Genomic DNA, 20,939 nt, shown 5'->3' with positions numbered 1-20,939 from the left:
TATGACAATAACCAGTTTAATTACCACTTTATAGGGGACATTCCCGTTAAAATGTCTACGGATGAATCAATGTGTTATGTACTTGAAAAACTAGCTTCTTTACCCCTTTATTATCGTAGGCTTTTCATTGGGCGGTAATGTCACGTGATAATAATCGTTTTCATCACTGACGAAACTTCATATACTGTGGAACGATAATCAATAAACTTGTAATGTCAACACGGTTGAAGAGTAATGTGGAGAAAAAGGTATAAAGTAAACAATGCTCTAAGTTATGTTTTACATGCCCTTTATATACAGCTGATGTTTACCTTCGTGGTGAGATCAGAACATTTAACAACGAGAAAAGCGTCAAAAGGTGAGTGTTACTTACTAACAGACTACCCGGGTATGATCTACCAAAAAAAAAAGGACAAAACGGGCGTGGCCTAGTGATTAGCGTCCCCAGACTGTAAATCCGAATATTCATGGTTCGTGTGTCTCGTTGCCACAAAAACACACTTCACAGTTTGGGTGCACTACACGAGTAACAGTTTGTTTGTCTGCTTGTAGTTAAGCACAAAGCTACACAACGGGCTGGCTATCTGTGCTCTGCCCACTTCGGGTATCGAAACCCTGTTTCCGGCGTTTTAAGTCCACAGACATACCGCTGTGCCACGTGGGGGGGGGGGGGTCACAAGTAACAGTGTGCGTTTTCTTATAGCAAAGCCAGATCGCTCTATCTGCTGTGTCCACCGAGGGGAATCGAACTCCTGATTTTTAGCAACAGACAAAACCCACTATTCCTTCAGACCATAGCAACCTAAGAACTGGTGCTGTTGATTATAGCTGTCTTCTCTCTAGTCTATCATTTCAAAATTAGTAATGACTAGGTATAGGTAGCCCTTTGAGCAGAAATTATAAAACAAAAACACTATTTCGTCTTTGCAGTTGTATCTTTGTTCAATGTAAAATATTATGAATTTTACAAGATTTGAGCTTTTGAACGACGCGTCGTGCTGCCATAAAATATTGTTTGTTGTTTAGAATAAAGCCACATTGAGTTATCTAATATCGAACCCCGGATTTTAGCATTGTAAATCCGTAAACTTATCGCTGTCCCATCGGGGGACTGTCATAACATCTATGAAATGTTTAATTTGTTTTATAATGTAACAAAATATTTCTGGGATGTTATATCTCAGTAATTAAAAGAAACACGATTTGGATATCTTAACGTAATTATGTTTGTTTGGTTGGTTATAGTGAAAAGCTGCACAATGGGCTATCTGCACTCTGTCTACCACGGGGAATCGATCCCCAGATTTTAGCGTTGTTAGGCTGTTCGACTTCCCGCAACCACGAAATTGTAAGAAATATTAGTCATAGGTTATCATGAAGCGACTGAAAAAGTTAAGAACTCTACAGAAAAACTTTAATCTTTGTAAAGTTAATTAAGTACGAGCCGGGCGTAACCTAGTGGTTAACGTGTCAGTCTATAGACCCGAGGTTCCAGGTTCGCATCTCGTTGTCACAAAAATGCACTTTGGATGCGCTACAAGAGTGACAACCAGATGCCACTACTCCCTCCTACTAATGTAACTGGAAAAAAAATCACGGTCAATACGTTGATGCTGTGAATGTGCTATAGGAGTGATAGTTATAATGTAACGGTCAATCCCAATATTTGTTGGCAAAAGAGTAGTCCAAGTGTTGGCGGTGGGCGATGTTGAGTAGCTGCATTCTCTCTAGTATAGACCCTCGTGTAGCTTTGCGCTAAATTCATAACAAAATCAAAATGACTTGTAAGTCAGCTGTAAGTCTGGGGGTTTATCACTCTAAAACATCACACGTGGAATGAATTCGTTATTATAAAATACGAAATAAAACACCTGTCATACATTTCAACACTAATATTTATTAGTTTGTTTGGTACAACGGATATTTCCTAATGTGTGCCGGGGAAAAAATAAAATATGACCACTTGACTCATATGACTCATCTTTAGAAACTCGAAAAAGCTTCACTTTTTTTTCCCCGTTTTTTGTTTGTTTGTTTGTTTACACATTTTTTTCGAAATTCATTCTCAGTACCTGCGTAATAACTTCAGTTTGTTTAAATTCATATTTTTAATAAAATTCCTCGTGTTTTGCAAATTATCAAATAAAGGTAAATTAAAATTATCATGAACAGCTGATTTGAAAGATTCATACTCTATAGAAAACTGTACACCTTCACATTTCATTACAAAGGCTAACGAACCATTTTGATACTCAGTAAACATATTTAAATACATATTTTACATTGATGTGACCCGGCATGACCAGGTGGTTAGGGCGCTCGAATCGTATTCTGCGGGTCGCGGTTTCGAATCCCCGTCACACCAAAATTGCTTGCCCTTTCAGCCGTGGATGCATTATAATGTCACGGTCAATCTCACTATTCGTTGATAAAAGAGTAGCCCAAGAGTTGGCGGTGGGTGGTGATGGCTAGCTGCCTTCCCTTTAGCCTTACACTGCTAAATTAGGGACGGCTAGCGTAGATAGCCCTCGTGTAGCTTTGCGCAAAATTCATATTAAACCAAGCATTGATGTATTTCTTGTAGTTATGCAAAGAAATTACTATAGTCAGGTCAAAGATATAATAAATAAAAGAATAACAAACAAACTACAGAATAGCCAATATGAAAATGTAATGATGACAGAGATATGGAGTTCAGCGTGTCCCAGAGGTTAGCATGCCGAACTGTTTATGGAAGGTTCCGGGTTTGCGTTCCGCACTTTGGGGCAGTATGTGCGTTATAAGCGCGACGGTCAAATCCTTCTATTCCATTAGAAAATCTCAAATGTTGGAGGTAGATTTTGATTAGCTGCCTTTCTTCCTTCGAGTCCAGTGGTACTCAAACTTTCTTGCTCGCTGACCACCTGATTTTATTTGGGGGGGGGGGGGGATCTGCAAATCTTATAATAATAACTGTATGTTTGAACAAAACAAAATAAGCGCATAAAAATCACGATATTAACTAGAGGCTTAGTTTTGCACGGGATGGGTGCACTTGTTTTTGTGAGAAAAGATTTGTTATGTTGGCTGTAATATTCATCGGCTTTAGCCTCGGGTCAGGTTCAACATTTAACATTCAGGGCTGCAAGTAAGGAAAATTCCATATCTCACAGGTACGTAGTACCAAATGGCTTCAGAAAACGAACTGCTTTGTCTGCAAGTTCTGGGTATGCTCCAGTTCTCTGAATCCAAAACTCCAATAGTAATGACACATTTTCTTTTAAACTTTAACCTTAACGTTCCGTCGCAAAAGAGTTCAAACAAGTGTTCTTCTTTCGTAGAGAAACCTGCAAACAGACCATGATTTTACGATGCGCAAAAATTCCCAAGTAAAGAATACGTTTTCGTCCATTAACTCAAAAGCCATAGGTGTCTTAGACTTTTCAACTGAACGTGTATATATATATATATTTGTCCTGCTTATATTGCTGAATTTTTAAGGTCTCGAGTGTCGTGGCTGCTCCGGCATCTATAAATTCTTCCTTTTCCGTAATTAAAAAACCTTTCTACGGACAACCTAAAGGGGACTAACGGACTACAGTTTGGGAACCTCAAAAATTTAGGATAACTAGTGTAGATAGCCCTCGAGATGCTTTGCGTGAAATTCAACAAAGAAAAACGAAAGGGGTATGTATGGAATCAGATCCATGAAATGATGTATGGAATCAGATCCACGAAACGAGGTATGGAATCAAATCCACGAAACGAGGTATGGAATCAGATCCACGAAACGGCGGGAATACAAACTAACGTTCCTCTTCTATACTCGCAAATCTTACAGAGGAAATATGATTTAAATTAGGGATAACATTGGTTGCTCGAGCCAACAGAGGCACAAAACTAAACCCCCATTCATTCACTGACTGTTCCAAGTTGAGGGAAGATTGTTACTCCTATAACGATACAGAATAAATAAAAACAACAATTATATTATGAAAGATAGTCCAATGGAAGTAATAGACGAAAAAAACTTTATTTCTTAAACTTTCCATAGCATTCCTCACAGTGTTTGAAAACGTACATAAAGGGCAGCATAAGATATTTAAATGATAAAATCACATTCTTCGTAAGTTAAATAAGATAAAATGGAAACTTACTTTTCCCTTGATTTGCAATAATGAAACATATATATTGTGATCTTCTTTCTGCTTGAGAAATATGGTTCTGTTGCATGAAAATACTATAAATTATATAGCTAAACACCTAGAAAACACGCGCATGTATGTATCCAAAGCTATAAAACTTGGCACGTGAAAGACATTTGGAGAACATTTTTAATTGGAAACAGGTGTGTTATAAACAAAATAATCTGTGTGAAAATTATTCGATGTCATATCCATTTGAAACGGTTAATTATAAAACAGTATTGTGATTTTCAAATTATCATGAAAGTTCTTTACAGTTCGATAACGAAAAGGGTGGGACGTAACCACGAGGTTAACATGCTCTGTGATTCAATGTTCGTTGCCACAAAATCGTGATTTGCACTTTGGTACCGTGGCTGCGTTATAAGAGTGACGGTCAAATCCCACTATTCGATCACAGAGTAGAATATTGTCTAGCTGTCATAATTTCCTCTAGTCTATCAGTTCAAAGTTAGGAATGCTATGCGCAGATAGCCTTTTGTGTAGCTTCATATGAAACTTCTGAAACAAACAAACCGATAAAAACAAACTAATATTCTATATAATTATTAAATATTTCAAGCCTATATTATTTTTTTTTACAAATTATCAATATCTGTCGTATAGTTATATGTTTATGAAGGAATGAGAGAAGATAAAGTATAAATATCCATAAGTTTGGAAAATAAGTAGGCATTTAATAAAGATATTTAAATATTTTGAATAATAGGATTGAGTATCGGGTATTGGGTTGGTTTGTTTTTCCTAATTAAAAATATTCTGATTTTTCGGACTAACTGAGCCAACTGTTATTATTCGATAGAATTATAAAAAGATCTGCTCCCCCTCTTCCTATGGCTGAGCGATAAGCTTGAGAGTTTATAACGCTAAAGTAGGGAGTTCTATCCATACGGTGCGGCTTTATATTTAATAACAAACAAATAGTGCATATGCTTGTATTGGTGTCAGATTAATCTACGAAACTGGTTACAGTACACCAGAATAATTCTATAGGTAGGCGGCTAGTGTGTATTTGTTTATCAGTTTACAGGATACACTAGTGTTTGATGTGCATTATTAAAGTTACACAAACTTTATAAGTATATTTATGTTTCGGGCAATAGTGAGCTGCATATATCTTATTTTCTATGAAATGATTGAGATCTGTAAGTAATAATAACATATTCTATTCATAATTAATTTTATTACTTATAATGTTCAAAACAGTTTAAATCATTTTAAATTAAAATTATATTTATGGAGATTATTTTGCAATCTTTACTTAGTTTCTGTAGACTTAGGTCTAGCTTAATTGTTTTTGAGCTGGCTTTATTTCCTGAGATATTATTGGGATTACGGCCGAAAATGTTGCTAACAACGAAGGCACTTTATGGCGATTCAGTGAAATCTAATCGTTGTAGGTTTTTTTTGTACTGATTTAGATCATTAAATATTTCTACTCAGTTTGTTATATTGAATTATATCCACATAGTTTATATATTATTTTATTCAAACTCTAATCTGTATTTAGTTCTCAATAGTTAGTTTATTTTTGATCATAGTTTATTAATTTAGTCGAACTTAACATAATCTGTTAATAAAGCTACTTTATTGTAATAAAGTTTAGCTTTCTCTGATATCATTAACAACAAGTTTATACCAATGCTCATACATCTGAAATAAAGCTGGTAATTCCAGAAGAAGATAAAATCATTGCATCTATTCACCCATGTCACGGTCAGAAGACAATAGTAAACTAGAAAGTTTTTGATTTTCGCAGTCACCAACCGAAAATGTACACCTGATAATTCCTTACCCTCAAAAGTGTAAGTCTAAGTATAAAGATCCTCTTTCTACCTCAATTTGTTCTCGAGTTTTGACCGTTTTTCGTAATTCCAACTTCCTGCCAAGAAAATGTTTGACCCTCAGTGTGACCTTGACCTTTGTGTAATAGGCAACAAAAGTTAGTTAGTCCTCAGGAGAACTCTGAACCTTTGTACCAAATTTCATCAAAATCAGATGAAAATGTTTCGAGATACATTGTTCATAGACAAGCACACAAGAATAAAAACAATACCCCCTTCCGTCGTCTAGGGGGGTTAATAGTTAACGAACGATCAGAATATTTTGTTTCCTGCTGAGGAGAGTAACTCGTCAGATATGCAATGTGTGTGTGTGTGTGTGTGTATTATTCTTTTTTGTGTGGTTATGCCCTAGTTAACTTGAAACAAGAAAACAGTATTTAAAAAAGTGAAACATTTTTGTTTAAACAGAAATATTTGTTTATTTACTACTTCTGTTTTGTTATTATTATTATTATCATTAAATATCACCAGAAATGACAGTTTGAATTTAAAAAACCACAAACGTTTGGTTTAGAAAAACATACGAAGAGCCGTGTCGATTTTTTTTTTTTGTCGTTTTTAAGTTCACTGAGCGCCACCTATAATATTTTTTGATAAAATAATGAGATGATCGTTCACAACTGCGATTATGTAGTATCTATACAGTTAAGCAATACTGCATGAGGACGATACTGCTCTACGTTGCTGTTCTAGGTTGTCTCGTCAAAGGTAAGCGATACAAAACACACTGTCCGACATTTTTCCATAAACAGAGGAAGTTTGTGCCGTGTTAACTTAATCCGTAAAAAATTGTGGCGTCTAATTAGTTTATATTTAAGTTTAGAAGAGGGGTTATTCAAATATTTGGCACATGTGGCTACCCAACTGAGGCCGCAAGAAAGTGACGTGGAGTGGGGGGAGGGCGTAGTCAATACACAAAATACACAGTACTGTTAAGGTACTCCGTATGTATTATTTGTTTGGGTTGAAGTCCTAATAAAGATGTGAAGGGGGGAACCTTGTGTTGAAAAACTTTGAGAGCCCATAATTTAGCGTACGTAAGATACAAAGGTACTAGTCTGTACTTTGCTACCCTTACTTAGTTCATAAATACATCGTTTCTAATCTCAGGGATATGCCCTTTGACCTACACGTGCCCATACAGTTTTATCAATTACACCTGTAAACAAACTCATTTAGGTTCGTGTAGCGTAAAACTGCAGCGATATCACTCAATATCTATTCGTTTACGTGTCCTTATCTGTACTTAAGAAGTGTTTTTACTTGGCTTCCTACGGTTAAAATAATGTGATGTTCACGAAGGTTTCTGTATCCGCTATAAATTAACACTTGCTTTATTTCTGTTTCAATAACTGTAAATTATTAGCTTTTGCAAAGTGATACTATTATTTTTTCCCTCTTAGTTTTTCTTTAGTTTCCAGCAATGTGAAGTATTTTGAATAAGTGAAAAGAATAAACAAATATTTTTTGACTGTTTCATTAACTATAGCTTTTAGATTATGAGTAGTTGTGGCCCGGCATGGCCAGGTGGTTAGGGTCGCGGGTTCGAATCCCCGTCTCACCAAACATGCTCGTCCTTTCAGCCGTAGGAGCGTTATAATGTGACGGTTAATCCCACTAATCGTTGGTAAAAGAGTAGCCGAAGAGTTGGCGGTGGGTGGTGATGACTAGCTGCTTTCCCTCTAGTCTTGCACTGCTAAATTAGGGACGACTAGCGCAGATAGCCCTCATGTTGCTTTGCGCGAAATTCAAAACAAACAATGAGTAGTTGCTTCTAGCTTAGGATTGTATTTGTATTTTTATGGAAAAGCTATTATCATAATTAAGGTAAGGCAGCCAGTCAGCAGCACCCTACCATCCACCATTCACGCTAAGGGCTTGCTTTTACTCTTATAACTCGCCCACAGATTAAAATGCGAGAAATATTTTGTGGTACTCCACGGATTCGAACCCGGCTCGCCAGTTCTATAATCCATAGCGTTGAACCCGAGTGGTTTTAACTGTAAGAAATTGTTTTTATTTTATTTTAAATGATGCACCAGTGTGTTTGGATTTCATGTTATAATTGTCACGTGCAATTTATAATTTATTAATGTTAATGATCAATAAAATGTTTTTAAAAGGAAGAATATTGAAAGAATTGAAACAATTTCAAAGTAAAAATTTGTTCTCGTTTCTTAATTACTTTAAAACTTAGCCATAACTTTTCTAAAAACTCCTGATTAGAGGAAATAAAACTGTTCTAGATTACTTTTCTCTCCTGAAAACTCCTGATTAGAGGAAATAAAACGGTTCTAGTTTAATTTTCTCTCCTGAAAACTCCTGATTAGAGGAAATAAAACGGTTCTAGTTTAATTTTCTCTCCTGAAAACTCCTGATTAGAGGAAATATAACGGTTCTTGGTTAATTTTCTCTCCTGAAAACTTCTGATTAGAGGAAATAAAACGGTTCTAGGTTAATTTTCTCTCCTGAAATAAACTTCTGATTAGAGGAAATAAAACGGTTCTAGGTTAATTTTCTCTCCTGAAATAAACTTCTGATTAGAGGAAATATAACGGTTCTAGATTAATTTTCTCTCCTGAAAACTCCTGATCACAGGTGCTGTAATGGTTCTGTTTTTGAAAATTGATTATAGGGGCTACACAATTTCTGCTAGTTTTATGTTGAAAATGATTATGAGGGCTACGATAGCTATAAGTAAATTTTCTCTTCAACTCTCCTGATTATATTGGCTACAATAGTTCTAAGTTAGTGCTTCCTTCTGAAAACCCTGAATATAACTTTCTTCACGGGTGCGTCTTTAGGCCTGAATACGCTTTATCAGAATAAATAAATGTATGAAGTTTGTCACCATCCAAAGATCACGAGTTTCCGTTCACGTCATTTCTATATATTTCAGATATGTATTCTGAAATGCAATAAACGCCCCCTGTTGCAAAATATACCTTTAAATTCTTCAGTAACCACAAGTATAGGCGTAACTTATCAAACGAATAACACTTTGGTAACCCTTACGTGTTATCAGCAAGTAAACACAACTTTTCTATCCTGTTATGTCAGGGACATTAAAACTATTAAAGGTTAAAAGGCTTGGCACTTGCACATACTTTACCACTGACGTCAGAACCAGGAGGGTAAGAAATAGTCAGGGTGGAAAATTACTTTGGTTTCCCCTCTTTCTTTATCCCCTCTCCCTTTTGTCGTCTGATCCTGCATCATAATACTACTCAAACGTCCATTCTTGATGTTAGTGGTTATATTAGACCAACGTCAAGAATACTTTAAATGAAAACAATAAAGGCCACTAGAGTTGTACCTTAAAAGATGTGAAAAAAGTAATAGATACAGGATGTATCATAATTATTTACTCCGCTGATTTGAATGTAATGATATCAATAAGGAATGTGAAGTCAGTTACGCTAAAGAATGAGTACGACGAAACTGTTGAGATTCTTTAAAGATGAATTAAGAATGGTGACAGCCATGTTGGAGGCGAAAACTCTGTGTATACCAAGAGAGAGGATCCTCTCGTTATGACATGCTCTGTGGTACGTGCGTATCAATAGACGCAGGGAACCAATAAGATGTTTGTTTATAGAAACAAATTACCTTTAATCTGCATAAAACTGCATTGTTATTTACTAAACCATTTAATCTACACTAGTCCTAAACTTTTGAGTCATTGCAATAACTGTTTGTTTATTTTTCTCAAAGTTGTATGTGTGTGTATGTTCAGGCCCGGCATGGCCAGTTAGTTAAAATGCTTGACTCACAATCTCAGTGTCGCGGGTTCGAATCCCTGTCCCACCAAACATGCTCGCCCTTTAAGCCGTGGATGCGTTATAATGTGACGATCAATCTCATTATTCTTTGATAAAAGAGTAGCCCAAAAAGTTGGTGGTGATGACTAGCTGCCTTCCTTCTAGTCTTTCACTGCTAAATTTGGGACGGCTAGCGCAGGTAGCCCTCGTGTAACTTTGCGCGAAATTCAAAAACCAAACCCAAAAGTTGTGTTCCATCATTGCATGTTTTATTAGACTTTCTACAAAATGAAGTTTGTCTTTTTTACTGTTTCTTCTTGTATGGTAAAGTAGTCTACAATTTACTGTTGATTTAAGATCATATTATTCTCTAGATTAGTGTAGTGGCGCTGTGAGGACTTTACATCACTCACACAAAAGTTACTGCTGAGATGAATAAACCATATGAATTAATTCTAGTCCACTTGACTACGTGTACTCGAAATGACAAACGTGTAGATTAGTGTAGTGGCGCTGTGAGGACTTTACATCACTCACACAAAAGTTACTGCTGAGATGAATAAACCATATGAATTAATTCTAGTCCACTTGACTACGTGTACTCGAAATGACAAACGTATATATAAAACTTTGTGATATAATTACAGTTTCCTTTTTAAACTACATCGATAAAGTAATCAACACTTGAAAACAGACAATTGTGCAAAAACTACTTTGTCCTTCCTGTCCGGAATATGTTTGAAACCACCTTGTCCTTCCTGTCCGGAATAGGTCTGAAACCGCCTTGTCCTTTCTATCTGGAATAAATTTGAAACCACCGTCTTCTTCCTGTCTGGAAAAGGTCTAAAACCGCTGTTTCCTTCCAGTCCGGAATAGGTCTGAAATCACCTTGTCATTCCTACCTAGAATAGGTCTGAAACAACCGTGTCCTTGTTTAGTATAGACCTGAAACCACCTTATCCTTCCTGTCTGAAATAGGTTTGAATTCATCTTGTCCTTTTTGTCTGATATAGATTCCGAAATTTCATTGACCCTCCTGTCTGGTATCGGTCATAAAATAGCTTGTGCTTCCTGTCTGGTATAGATATGAAACCATTTTATATTGAATCAAAACTATTCTGAAGTACGCTGTTTCCTGTCTAGTAACAAAACATTACATATTGACATTGTTCACGCTTTAACCCGTAATTTGATTTTCCTTGCCACTCCCACTCCCGGCTGCTGAATTTAAGTCATGCGTGTATATTTTATCTTGAATAGTTTGAAGAACATTAAACGCATATGGCAACTTGGAGACATTTCAAACTATTGATTAGGTAACCTGCAGTCCGAATAGTGTCATTTAAGCTACAACAATTCAAAATAACTCGTTCACATTTTCTAGACGAACCATAACAATTCAACAAAACTACTACTACGCTTTCAATCTGTTTGTTTCTCTCTCCTTGTGTATAGTTTATACACATTGAGTTAATGCTGTTAGATCTCTAGTAATAGTGATTTACACACACAAATGCACAATTATACGTGCTTTTCATATTTTATAGAAATATAACTGAGAAGGAAAAGTTATCGTTTTCAGATGTTCAGTAGTCTGTTACTTGTAATTATTTATCGACAGTTGATTTGAATATTGAACTTTGTCAGAAACATTTACTGCCCACGTGGACTAATACCTGATTCTGTTTGAATATAATAAACATGCTCCATCTTTCATGTTCAGGCCCGGTGGTTAAAACGCTTGACTCGCAATCTGTGGGTCGCGGGTTCGAATCTCCGCCACCGAACATTCTCTCCCATTTTCAGCCGTGGAGGTGTTTTAATATGACAGTCAGTCCCACTATTCGTTAGTAAAAGAGTAGTTGGCGGTGGGTGGTATGGACTAGTTGCCTTCTCTTTATTCTATCACTGCTGAATTAGGAACGGTTGACGTAGATATCCCTCGTGTAGCATTGTTAATTTTTTCTTCTCGATAATATTCGTAATCCTAGTAGAGTGAAATGTGTGTTCGATATCTACTTCTTAGTTGCACGGAATGGATGGGAAATATAGATGTTAAAATAAATATATATATATTAAAACATACATGAAGGTGTTATGAATAGTTATTCTTTTATATATTTTTCCAACAAAATATCGAAGATCTAATTTCTGCATCTTCCTCGTTCTTCCTGGTTGTGTGAAACAAAGTTTATTTCTAAAATTCAATTTATAACAATTAATCTTCTACACATTTATTGTTTCTTTTAACGTTCAGATTTCACGTCAACTGTTTTGTAACATTTTCTCAACGCTACTTTGTCGTGGTCCTCACATTTCTCATACTTTTATAAAGTACATTATGCGTGTGAAGCATGTTATAGTGTGCAGGTGTATTAAGTTTTTTGTACCCCCTCCCCTATTTAATTCTATAGTTCACATAAGGCTTTATATAAAAAAATTCAGGTATACATATACTTGTAGGTTTAACAATTCCTTTTGCCCTAGTTACCTATCATTCTGGGTCATTCGCCCATGGTATCACAAGGGCCTTCTCGTGTAAAAATTCTGTAAAATTGATCGAAGCATGACTGATCACATCCAAGTTTGTCAATCACTGAATGATCTTAGTCAATAAAAATTCTAAGAATGAGAGAACAAAGTAAATTAATTTTACTGTTCCTTCTGCTTCGTAGTTTTCTTTTTTATCTGTGCTTCTGTGTATGTGTGTGCTATTCCATTGAATAATGAGCTCAATTGTCAATGAAAAAACTCTTAATATTGAACAAAGAAAATTAAATAACTTTGCAAAGGTAGGAAGAAGTTTAATGGAAACATTGTGCCATATAAACTGATCTTTAACAAATTTCGTATTATACGTATTTATACACATTCAAAGATGTATGTTATTACTTGGACTATACCTATTTGTTATAGTCCAAAATTTAGTATTGATCTACACTTACTTAGTGAATGTACTAATTGCGGTCTAGCATGGCCAGCTTGCTAGGGCGCTTGACTCGCACTCTGCTGGTCGCTCGCTTTTTCATTCATGGGAGCATTATAATGTAACAGTCAATCTCATTGCTCTTTTGGTAAAGAGCAGCCCAAGAATTGGTGGCGGGTGGAGTTCACTAGCTGCCTTCCCTCTAGTCTATCACTTCAAAATTAGGGATGACTAGTGTAGATTGCCCTCAGAGATAGCTTTGCCAAACAAAAGCACTAATTGCATTTCCTACTAGGTGAGCTATAAAATACTCAAGCTCCTTCCAGCCTAACATCAAATCAAGGGAAACAGCTAACTTCTAACTTTATGGGATAATTTAACTCTTTAATCTCCTTGAAGTGGGCTCGAACCAGAGACCTCTCGTGAACCACATGCGTGGTCTGTTCACTAAGCTAAAGGGAATAACTCCTTACTTATTCCCTTTCAGGATATTCTTCTGTTGTTACTATCCATTCAGTTAATGCTGACTTTTAATGATTTTTTATGTGATTCTAGGGTTCGTTTCGCAAACGTGTGATATCGAATCGGCCATAAACCTAACTACAACATGTTCGCAGGAATTCAGATCCACAGTAGAAGACAAAGGAAAAGCCATAAAAAGCAATCCGGAGATACTCTGTTGGTAAGTTTTATTTTATGAAAGAGAAAGCTAGTTCATACCCAGAATTGAAAATAAGCAGGGATGTCTGTAACACCCTAAATTCCTAGTTTTATACTTTCAAGGAGATTAATAAAGAATAAAATAACAGCTTTCAGGGCTAAGCAACATGTTTAAATTTTGCACAAATATAATTTTAAAAACGAAATGCATAAACAATTTGTTATAGTCTGGAAAGTTCAAAGGCAAAGAAAAAACTAGCTAATTATATTTTTTTATGCATAGAACTGTGTATAGTTACATGACATTGTTGACATATAATTATATAATATTGTTGACGTATAGAACTATGTGATATTGCTGACGTATAGAACTATGCATAATTATATGATATTGCTCATGTGTAAGACTGTACAATGACAATACTATTCTCGTGTGGAATTATGTATAATCATATCACATAGATTTGGAGTTCGCAATACCTCAGTTCAGTAAATAAACAGTGTAAAACAAGTTGATTAAAACTGGTTAATGTGCGTTACGTAGGTAAGTGTCTACTACTGAAGGATGAGGGCCGTTGAATAAAGTCTAGTCTTTCCGACGTAATTACGTCAGTAGGATTGCTAGAATCAAGTTAATATCGGTTTTAATCGAGTTAAAAATATAATTGAGAACATTTCATGTGTAACATCAGTCTTATATCCTGTTTTCAGTGCTGACTTGTAGCAGTGTAAAAAGTGGTTAAAAGTATTGTGCATGCTTAAGTGAGAGGATATTGAAAGTTTTGTATTTTGGAAGAACAAAATTCATATTATTATTATTATAAGTACTTACGCCATCTACTGCTCATACATGTAAGTACTTTTTACACAAAATACGGCACGTCGGCTTTTTGCCCATGTTCATTGTTTGACAGTGACGTACCTGATGTGATAGCTCAAGTTTTCTTGAATCCCTATATATTTATTAATAACAGTGTTTGCTTAATTTTCAACGTTGTGTGAATTTTTTAGGTTTCTCTGGCTTGCTTCACACCCTTCTCGTGTTCACTGTTATATATCCTATACTCGGATTTGTATGTAGAGTTGAACTGAAAAATTAGGCTACATCTTTCAGGGTTAGGCACATTTATATTGTGCATAGATGTAATTTAAAAAAATGAAGTGTATAAACAAGTTGTTACATTCTGTAAAGTTTAATTAAGGGGAGTATAAAACAAAACAAACGCATTGTATTGTTGACGTATATAATGTGTACAATAATATATTGTTGACGTATGCAACAATACATTGTGTAACAACGCTTTGTTGACACCTGTAAGACAATACAATAACACTACGTTTCTCATATAGAACTATATACAATTCTGTACTATCTCACACAAAACTATGTATAAATACCTTAAAGTTTTAACTAAAAGTTTAGTTACATTGTGTTGTAAATACATGTAATTCCACATGTTCACATAACAGTGGGGAAAACAAAACTGACACTGCACTTCAGCGTACAGTGGTTATAATGAGGTCTGTCCATCAACAACTTTTAAGTTCAAATTTTCTTGGCCCCCCAGTGGCACAGTGGTATGTCTGCGGACTTAGAACACTAAAAACCGGGTTTCGATACCCTTGGTGGGCAGAGCACAGATATCCCTTTGTATAGCTTTGCGCTTAACTACAAACAAACAAACTAATTTTCTTAAGTAATTATACCGGCTAGATACTAAAATGTTGCAGACTTCAGTGAAACCCAAACGTTTAAAGTATGTATGTTTCTTTACGCCTATTGGAATGATGACTTTCACAGTGAAACCCAAACTTTTAAAGTATGTACGTTTCTTTACGCCTATCGGAATGATGACTTTCACAGTGAAACCCAAACTTTTAAAGTATGTACGTTTCTTTACGTCTATTGGAATGATGACTTTCACATCGCAATTTCTATAATGTTCCAGTTTTTTATTCTTGTCTTTGGATTTGTTCCATGAATCGAAACATAGCACAAATATTCATGCTCGTTCCTAAGTGCGTGTAATTACAGCCCGAAGTGCGTGTTTAGTTTTCCTTGTCTATTTAATTAATCGTGCTACTCTCATCACGTATGAAAGGCGTACTCTTGTTCACAAAACTTCTTACCGTCCAATTAAAATTTAATGATAATTTATTGAAATTTGGTTCCTTATTTCACGAGAGGAGCTTTAAGTAATTGTATTATTTATTTTCACAGCGACCAAACTATCTAAAGAGGTAACTGTGAAAATAGTTTTTGAATTACTGTCGTTATTACCAAAAATGCCACAAACATTAACCGCGCAGTTGTATGATGAGAACTAGGCTTATTGAAAAGGCACGGTTATTGATTGTAAACCCCTCTTGGGAGATATTATGAACCAAGATGGTATTAATACGGGAGGGGTGCGAATTCAATGCTGATAAAATTTCCAACATTTCTAGTTCCCACACTTGTAAATGTCCTTTAGAGCCTTAGAAGGGTGTTACAAAGATGTTTTTGATAGCAAGCTTCTACTCGGTATCGATTTTGTATTTCCAGACCATGGCATGTAGGTCCAGCTGAACGTTATCTTGAAAGGCTATTTCATTACAACTAAATGCTAATGCCTTTTAACTTAAAAAAATAGGATCATTTGTAACGTTTCACCGACTTTTTTTAGGAAGACATATTATCGATAGGGTTAGGTTTTATAAAAGGTGTCTTATACAATATGTGTTCCTCAGTTACATATACTCAGTTAGTTAAGTGAGTTTGTATCCAAACCAGTGCATGGAATGACTATGAAGCACAAAGTAATATACGTCGACAGGGCCCACAATGCGTGAGGTATACTTCACAAAATATATATCATAATATTCGTAATTCTGACACTGGTTGATGCATTGTTTTACTTTTCAAATCCATCTACCGTTTTTACACCATAATATCGTGTGTTTTACACCATAATATTCGTAATTCTGACACTGGTTGATGCATTGTTTTATTTTTCAAATCCATATACCGTTTTTACACCATAATATTCGTAATTCTGACACTGGTTGATGCATTGTTTTACTTTTAAAATCCATCCACCGTTTTTACACCATAATATCGTGTGTTTTACACCATAATATTCGTAATTCTGACACTGGTTGATGCATTGTTTTACTTTTAAAATCCATCTACCGTTTTTACACCATAATATCGAGCGACATTTAGAATTCTTAATTTTTTTAATGTCTCTAAAACTTTTTGCAAAACACCAACCTACTCTTTCTTACAATCAAGTAATGACTAAACAACGCCCCCCAGTGATACAGCGAACTTACAACACTAGAAACCGGGTTTCGATACCGGTGGTGGGCAGAGTATTGTAGCTTTGTGCGTTACTACAAACAGACTAAACAATGTAAAACGTGGGTTGGAATTGTGGTAGAGCTTTAGGGTTCGAATCCGTGTACTACCATAAAATATTCTCAGCACTTTAACTGTAAGTGCATTATAAGAATGACAATCAGTTCCTTAACGTGGATGATGGGTGATATGATGCTGCTGAGTCGTTTCCTTCCGTCTGGCTGTTAGCTCAAAGTTAGGAACGGCGGAGATAGCTTTAGTAGCTTTATCAGAAATAAAAGATAGAAATTAAAGAATGTCCTTTCATATTCACATAAGTGGTCAATAGAAAACAAAGATGTACTCAGATACGATGGACTAAAAATACCACACACTTCTCTTGTATTTTATCAAATAAGGAATAGCTTGAATTCGACGTCTCCAAGGCATGAGAACCTCGTACTTCTTGTGCCTATCGTCCTCATTCACTAACTAAAATGAAGGATTGACCCATGACCTACAGATACCGAGTTTAACGTAAATTGTCGAGTGTCAGTCTGATAATCTAGAGAATAACGTTCATCATAAACACTCCGTAAATTATAAATATTACGAATATATATTTTTTTGTTATTCTCTTTTGAATTTATTATCATCAAAATGGCTAATAGATCTAAAAGGTTAGTCAGTTCGTGCTTCTAGCAAAAACAAAATTATCATTCTGGAGTGTTTTTTAGGTTGATCCTGGTTTTTATTTCAACTTCTCCGTAATCCAAGTCTATTACTAAAACACCTTCAGCTGATACAATTAATTATCTGGTGGTCATTATTGGGTTTGTAGCTATTGTTGTGTGATAATGATATGCTAATGTCGAAATTTAAAGGGTTTAGAGGGGAGGACGATATAATAAATAGTATCTATATAATCATAACCGAAGCCGTGGTGTTGGTGTTAGAGGAGGGGGTGGGGTACTGAATGACATCAAATACAATTGAGGGGGATGTCGTAACACTATCTCATAGCGAAATGGTGCATCAAAGAAAGAACTACCTAAGTTCATATCACACTGCTGTTTATGCATCAACTGTTGTAGAGTGAAAGCATATTAGTGTTACCAGCATGATGATGATGACCTAATTCGTTTACTGTTGTAGAACTGATCATGATGGTCTTGACTTATCTGACGGCTGATGGATTGGATAAAGTGATCTTGACCAAATTGCTTTACTGTTGTTGTGGTGAGCATGATAACCTTGACCTAATCATGCAACTGTTATCGTGTTGTGTATGAATGATATTGACCTAATTATTTGACTGTTATCGTGGTGTGTATAAATGATATTGACTTAATTATTTGACTGTTATCGTGGTGTGTATAAATGATATTGACTTAATTATTTGACTGTTATCGTGGTGTGTATAAACGATATTGACCTAATTATTTGACTGTTATCGTGGTGTGTATAAACGATATTGACCTAATTATTTGACTGTTATCGTGGTGTGTATAAACGATATTGACCTAATTATTTGACTGTTATCGTGGTGTGTATGAATGATATTGACCTAATTATTTGACTGTTATCGTGGTGTGTATGAATGATATTGACCTAATTATTTGACTGTTATCGTGGTGAGTATGAATGACCTTGAACTAAATTCACATTTTTCTTCAGTATGCCGTTATCGAAAAATTTTGCTTATCAACAGCTAGTTATAGAAGAAGAAAAAAAGTCCTCCACATTATAAGACTTGATGTAAGTGAAAGATAAAGTTAAGTAGATTGTATGATATGCTAAAGTTTGTCCCCTGCTATTGAGTACCATACTGTTGTACTAATTTTAAAAGTAGATTATAAAACATTCATGTTGAATATGTTATTTTGATAATTCTGTGCCGATATGTGTTTATACCTACTTTACAGGATAAAACTTTTATGTCTAATCCACTCGGTCATACAGACGGACATAGCTAAAGAAACGATCTAAGCATTTCGCCACGGGTGACATGATTAAAATTCTTATGTTTGGGTAATATCCTATCATTCGAGAGTGCAATGCCGTCGTGCTACATTTATGACTACAATCATTTCTATGCCTTTTCAAATGGGGAATTATCGTATAGAGAGGCTGTTAAACAATGTAATGCCAAATAACTTAACCTATTTAAAAGAAGGGAGTTTTTCAGTATTCTTCATGTACTCTCGCATCAAAACGTTTGGGATAGCATCGTGCTCGGGAACCCAGTCTGGTTAAACGTACTCATCCACAAAGTGAAGGATACGGTTAAGATAGAGAACCCTCTGACCTAAAACGCCTTTGCAATGACGTTGGACATATCTCCTGGTATCGTTAGCAACATAAGAACACAACAACAAGGATTTCAAACTGACGAAGGCTCATGAGCCAGCCACACGTGGAAGTCAACCGTACTTTTCTGGAATCAGAATAGTTCCATTTAAAACATACCTGTAAAGTTTCCGATGCAGTTCCAATGAACTTTTTCGCCTTTGTTCCAGTTAAACGAGACCTTAGAAGCGGACGTCCACGTAAGACCGTGAAAAGTTGGCAAGATGTGTAGTAGAAGATTGAAATTGTTGTTTTCCGGAGAAGTTTGTTACAATACAATGTTAATTATCGTGATCATCAAACTGTGCACGACTAACAATGGAGGAAGTACATTCAAGGTCATCCAGAGACCTGGAACCTTACTCTTACAAAGTGCGGTCAACTCTCAGTACTTATTAGTATCAATCTGTACATTATTTGAGTGTTTAAAGCTGAAATCACGGGTATTTTTTATGTTTTATTTCAACCAAGTGTGTGTGTGTGTGTTGCATAAGAAATAATCATGCATATTGTTCGTTTCATCAGCCTTATGAAAAATATTTAACGAAAAGTTTTAAATTCTGGATTTATCTGAGAGGTTTTTAACATCCTTACGTTTTTCGATGTTTAAAATAAAAACAACTGGTGTGAATGTATACTTAAAATAACGAGCTACTTGTAATTGTAATATGCTGGTTTTACCTTTTGTTGAAGGTTTAGGATATACAAGTAAATTTTACCATAACAAATAATGAGTGATTATGTAGGTTAGATTTTCAGTTATGGGTAATGGTTTCTTGATTTTAATAAAAGTTGTATGTATGTTTTTTGTTTTTTTTACTTTAACAGGAATTTCTGCAAATTAAGGGTATGTCAAGAGAAAGCAATGACGGATACACATTGCCATGAGGAAGTCAAGTATTTCATAGACAGTAATGTAAAAATTGCTGAAGTTATACTCCATCAGTCTCAGAAAGTCAACTGTAAATACTATGATTGTAATAACTGTGTTACAATTTTCCCTTCATTCGGTTTTACTATTATTGTGTTTATTTTACTAATTTTTATCCAGCAAAATGCTTTGAAGATGAATTGTAAAATCGCGTAGTGTAAAATTAAAAGGAAAATTGTAATGAAAACAAACTCAGTTAATAAATAAAAAGTTTGTATTATCTTCGTATGTAAGTCATTTTTTTATTGAAATATTGGGTTTAATAGAAAAATCCAGAATATCGAACAGAAGCTTTTATCAGTAAGTAAGTAAGTGACTTTTCTAGACAGGCGTGCAGAAAAAATGACGAACCTTACTTATCGCTCTAATTCTTTCACAGAACTCTTCAGTCTGGGGTCCCAATGATTCCTTTCTTTTACTAAAAAGGATACTAGTGTGCATATATGCGCTACTTTGGGCATTTGATTATTTTTGATTTGAGGATAGGTTGGTAGAGATCCTGATGAGTAATAACAACGAATCAGGAACACGCGTACCTAACCCCTGGTATTGCTGTTACACACAAATATAGTTAATAAAAAGGAAAAAAAAACAATTATAATAAAAAAACTTAAATTTGATGAAGACAATTAGGGATCGACATGTACGTAATCTAGCTAGTTATAGTAATATAGTAAGTATTAAAATAAGAAAGCAAAACTACAAAACTGCGTTTCTTAAAACTTAAAAATTTTATCCCTACTTTGGCACATACTAACATAATTACAGTGATTTGCCAAAATAGGGATAAAAAGATTTTGTAGTATTAAAACTTTCTATATTACTATAGCTAGCTAGATTACGAATACGTCGATCCCTAATGGTCTTCATAATTTCATTTTTTTGTTATTATACTTGTTCTAATATTTAATGGAAAGATGCTGCTTTTACAATCTACGAACATTTGTTTATAAATAGCAATGATT

The 20,939-nt window shown here is 35.1% G+C and overlaps 1 protein-coding gene across 2 annotated transcripts; it reads left to right on the top strand.

Annotated features, from left to right (window-relative positions):
• Positions 1-209: 209 nt before the first annotated feature.
• LOC111089568 lies at positions 210-20,188 on the top strand. Of its 2 annotated transcripts, none has more exons than XM_022402323.1 (3): positions 210-358; positions 13,271-13,397; positions 19,872-20,188. In XM_022402323.1, the coding sequence occupies exons 1-3, from the start codon at positions 235-237 to the stop codon at positions 20,128-20,130; spliced, it is 510 nt and encodes a 169-aa protein (XP_022258031.1). In that variant the 5' UTR covers positions 210-234; the 3' UTR covers positions 20,131-20,188. The 2 variants fall into 2 exon arrangements, with proteins under 2 accessions (XP_022258031.1, XP_022258032.1); XM_022402324.1 differs by lacking the exon at positions 210-358 and adding an exon at positions 6,625-6,736.
• The last annotated feature ends 751 nt before the right edge of the window (positions 20,189-20,939 follow it).

Source organism: Limulus polyphemus, unplaced genomic scaffold, assembly GCF_000517525.1.
Source record: "Limulus polyphemus unplaced genomic scaffold, Limulus_polyphemus-2.1.2 Scaffold6639, whole genome shotgun sequence".
In the NCBI taxonomy this organism is placed as follows: domain Eukaryota; kingdom Metazoa; phylum Arthropoda; class Merostomata; order Xiphosura; family Limulidae; genus Limulus; species Limulus polyphemus.
This window is presented reverse-complemented; position numbering and strand designations above follow the sequence as displayed.

Bases quoted from the DNA above. Each gene is read 5' to 3' on its own strand.
- LOC111089568 (XM_022402323.1), top strand. From the start codon at position 235: ATGTGGAGAAAAAGGTATAAAGTAAACAATGCTCTAAGTTATGTTTTA. The intron at 359-13,270 runs GTGAGTGTTACT...ATGTGATTCTAG, and splicing joins AACGAGAAAAGCGTCAAAAG to GGTTCGTTTCGCAAACGTGT. The intron at 13,398-19,871 runs GTAAGTTTTATT...TTACTTTAACAG, and splicing joins AATCCGGAGATACTCTGTTG to GAATTTCTGCAAATTAAGGG.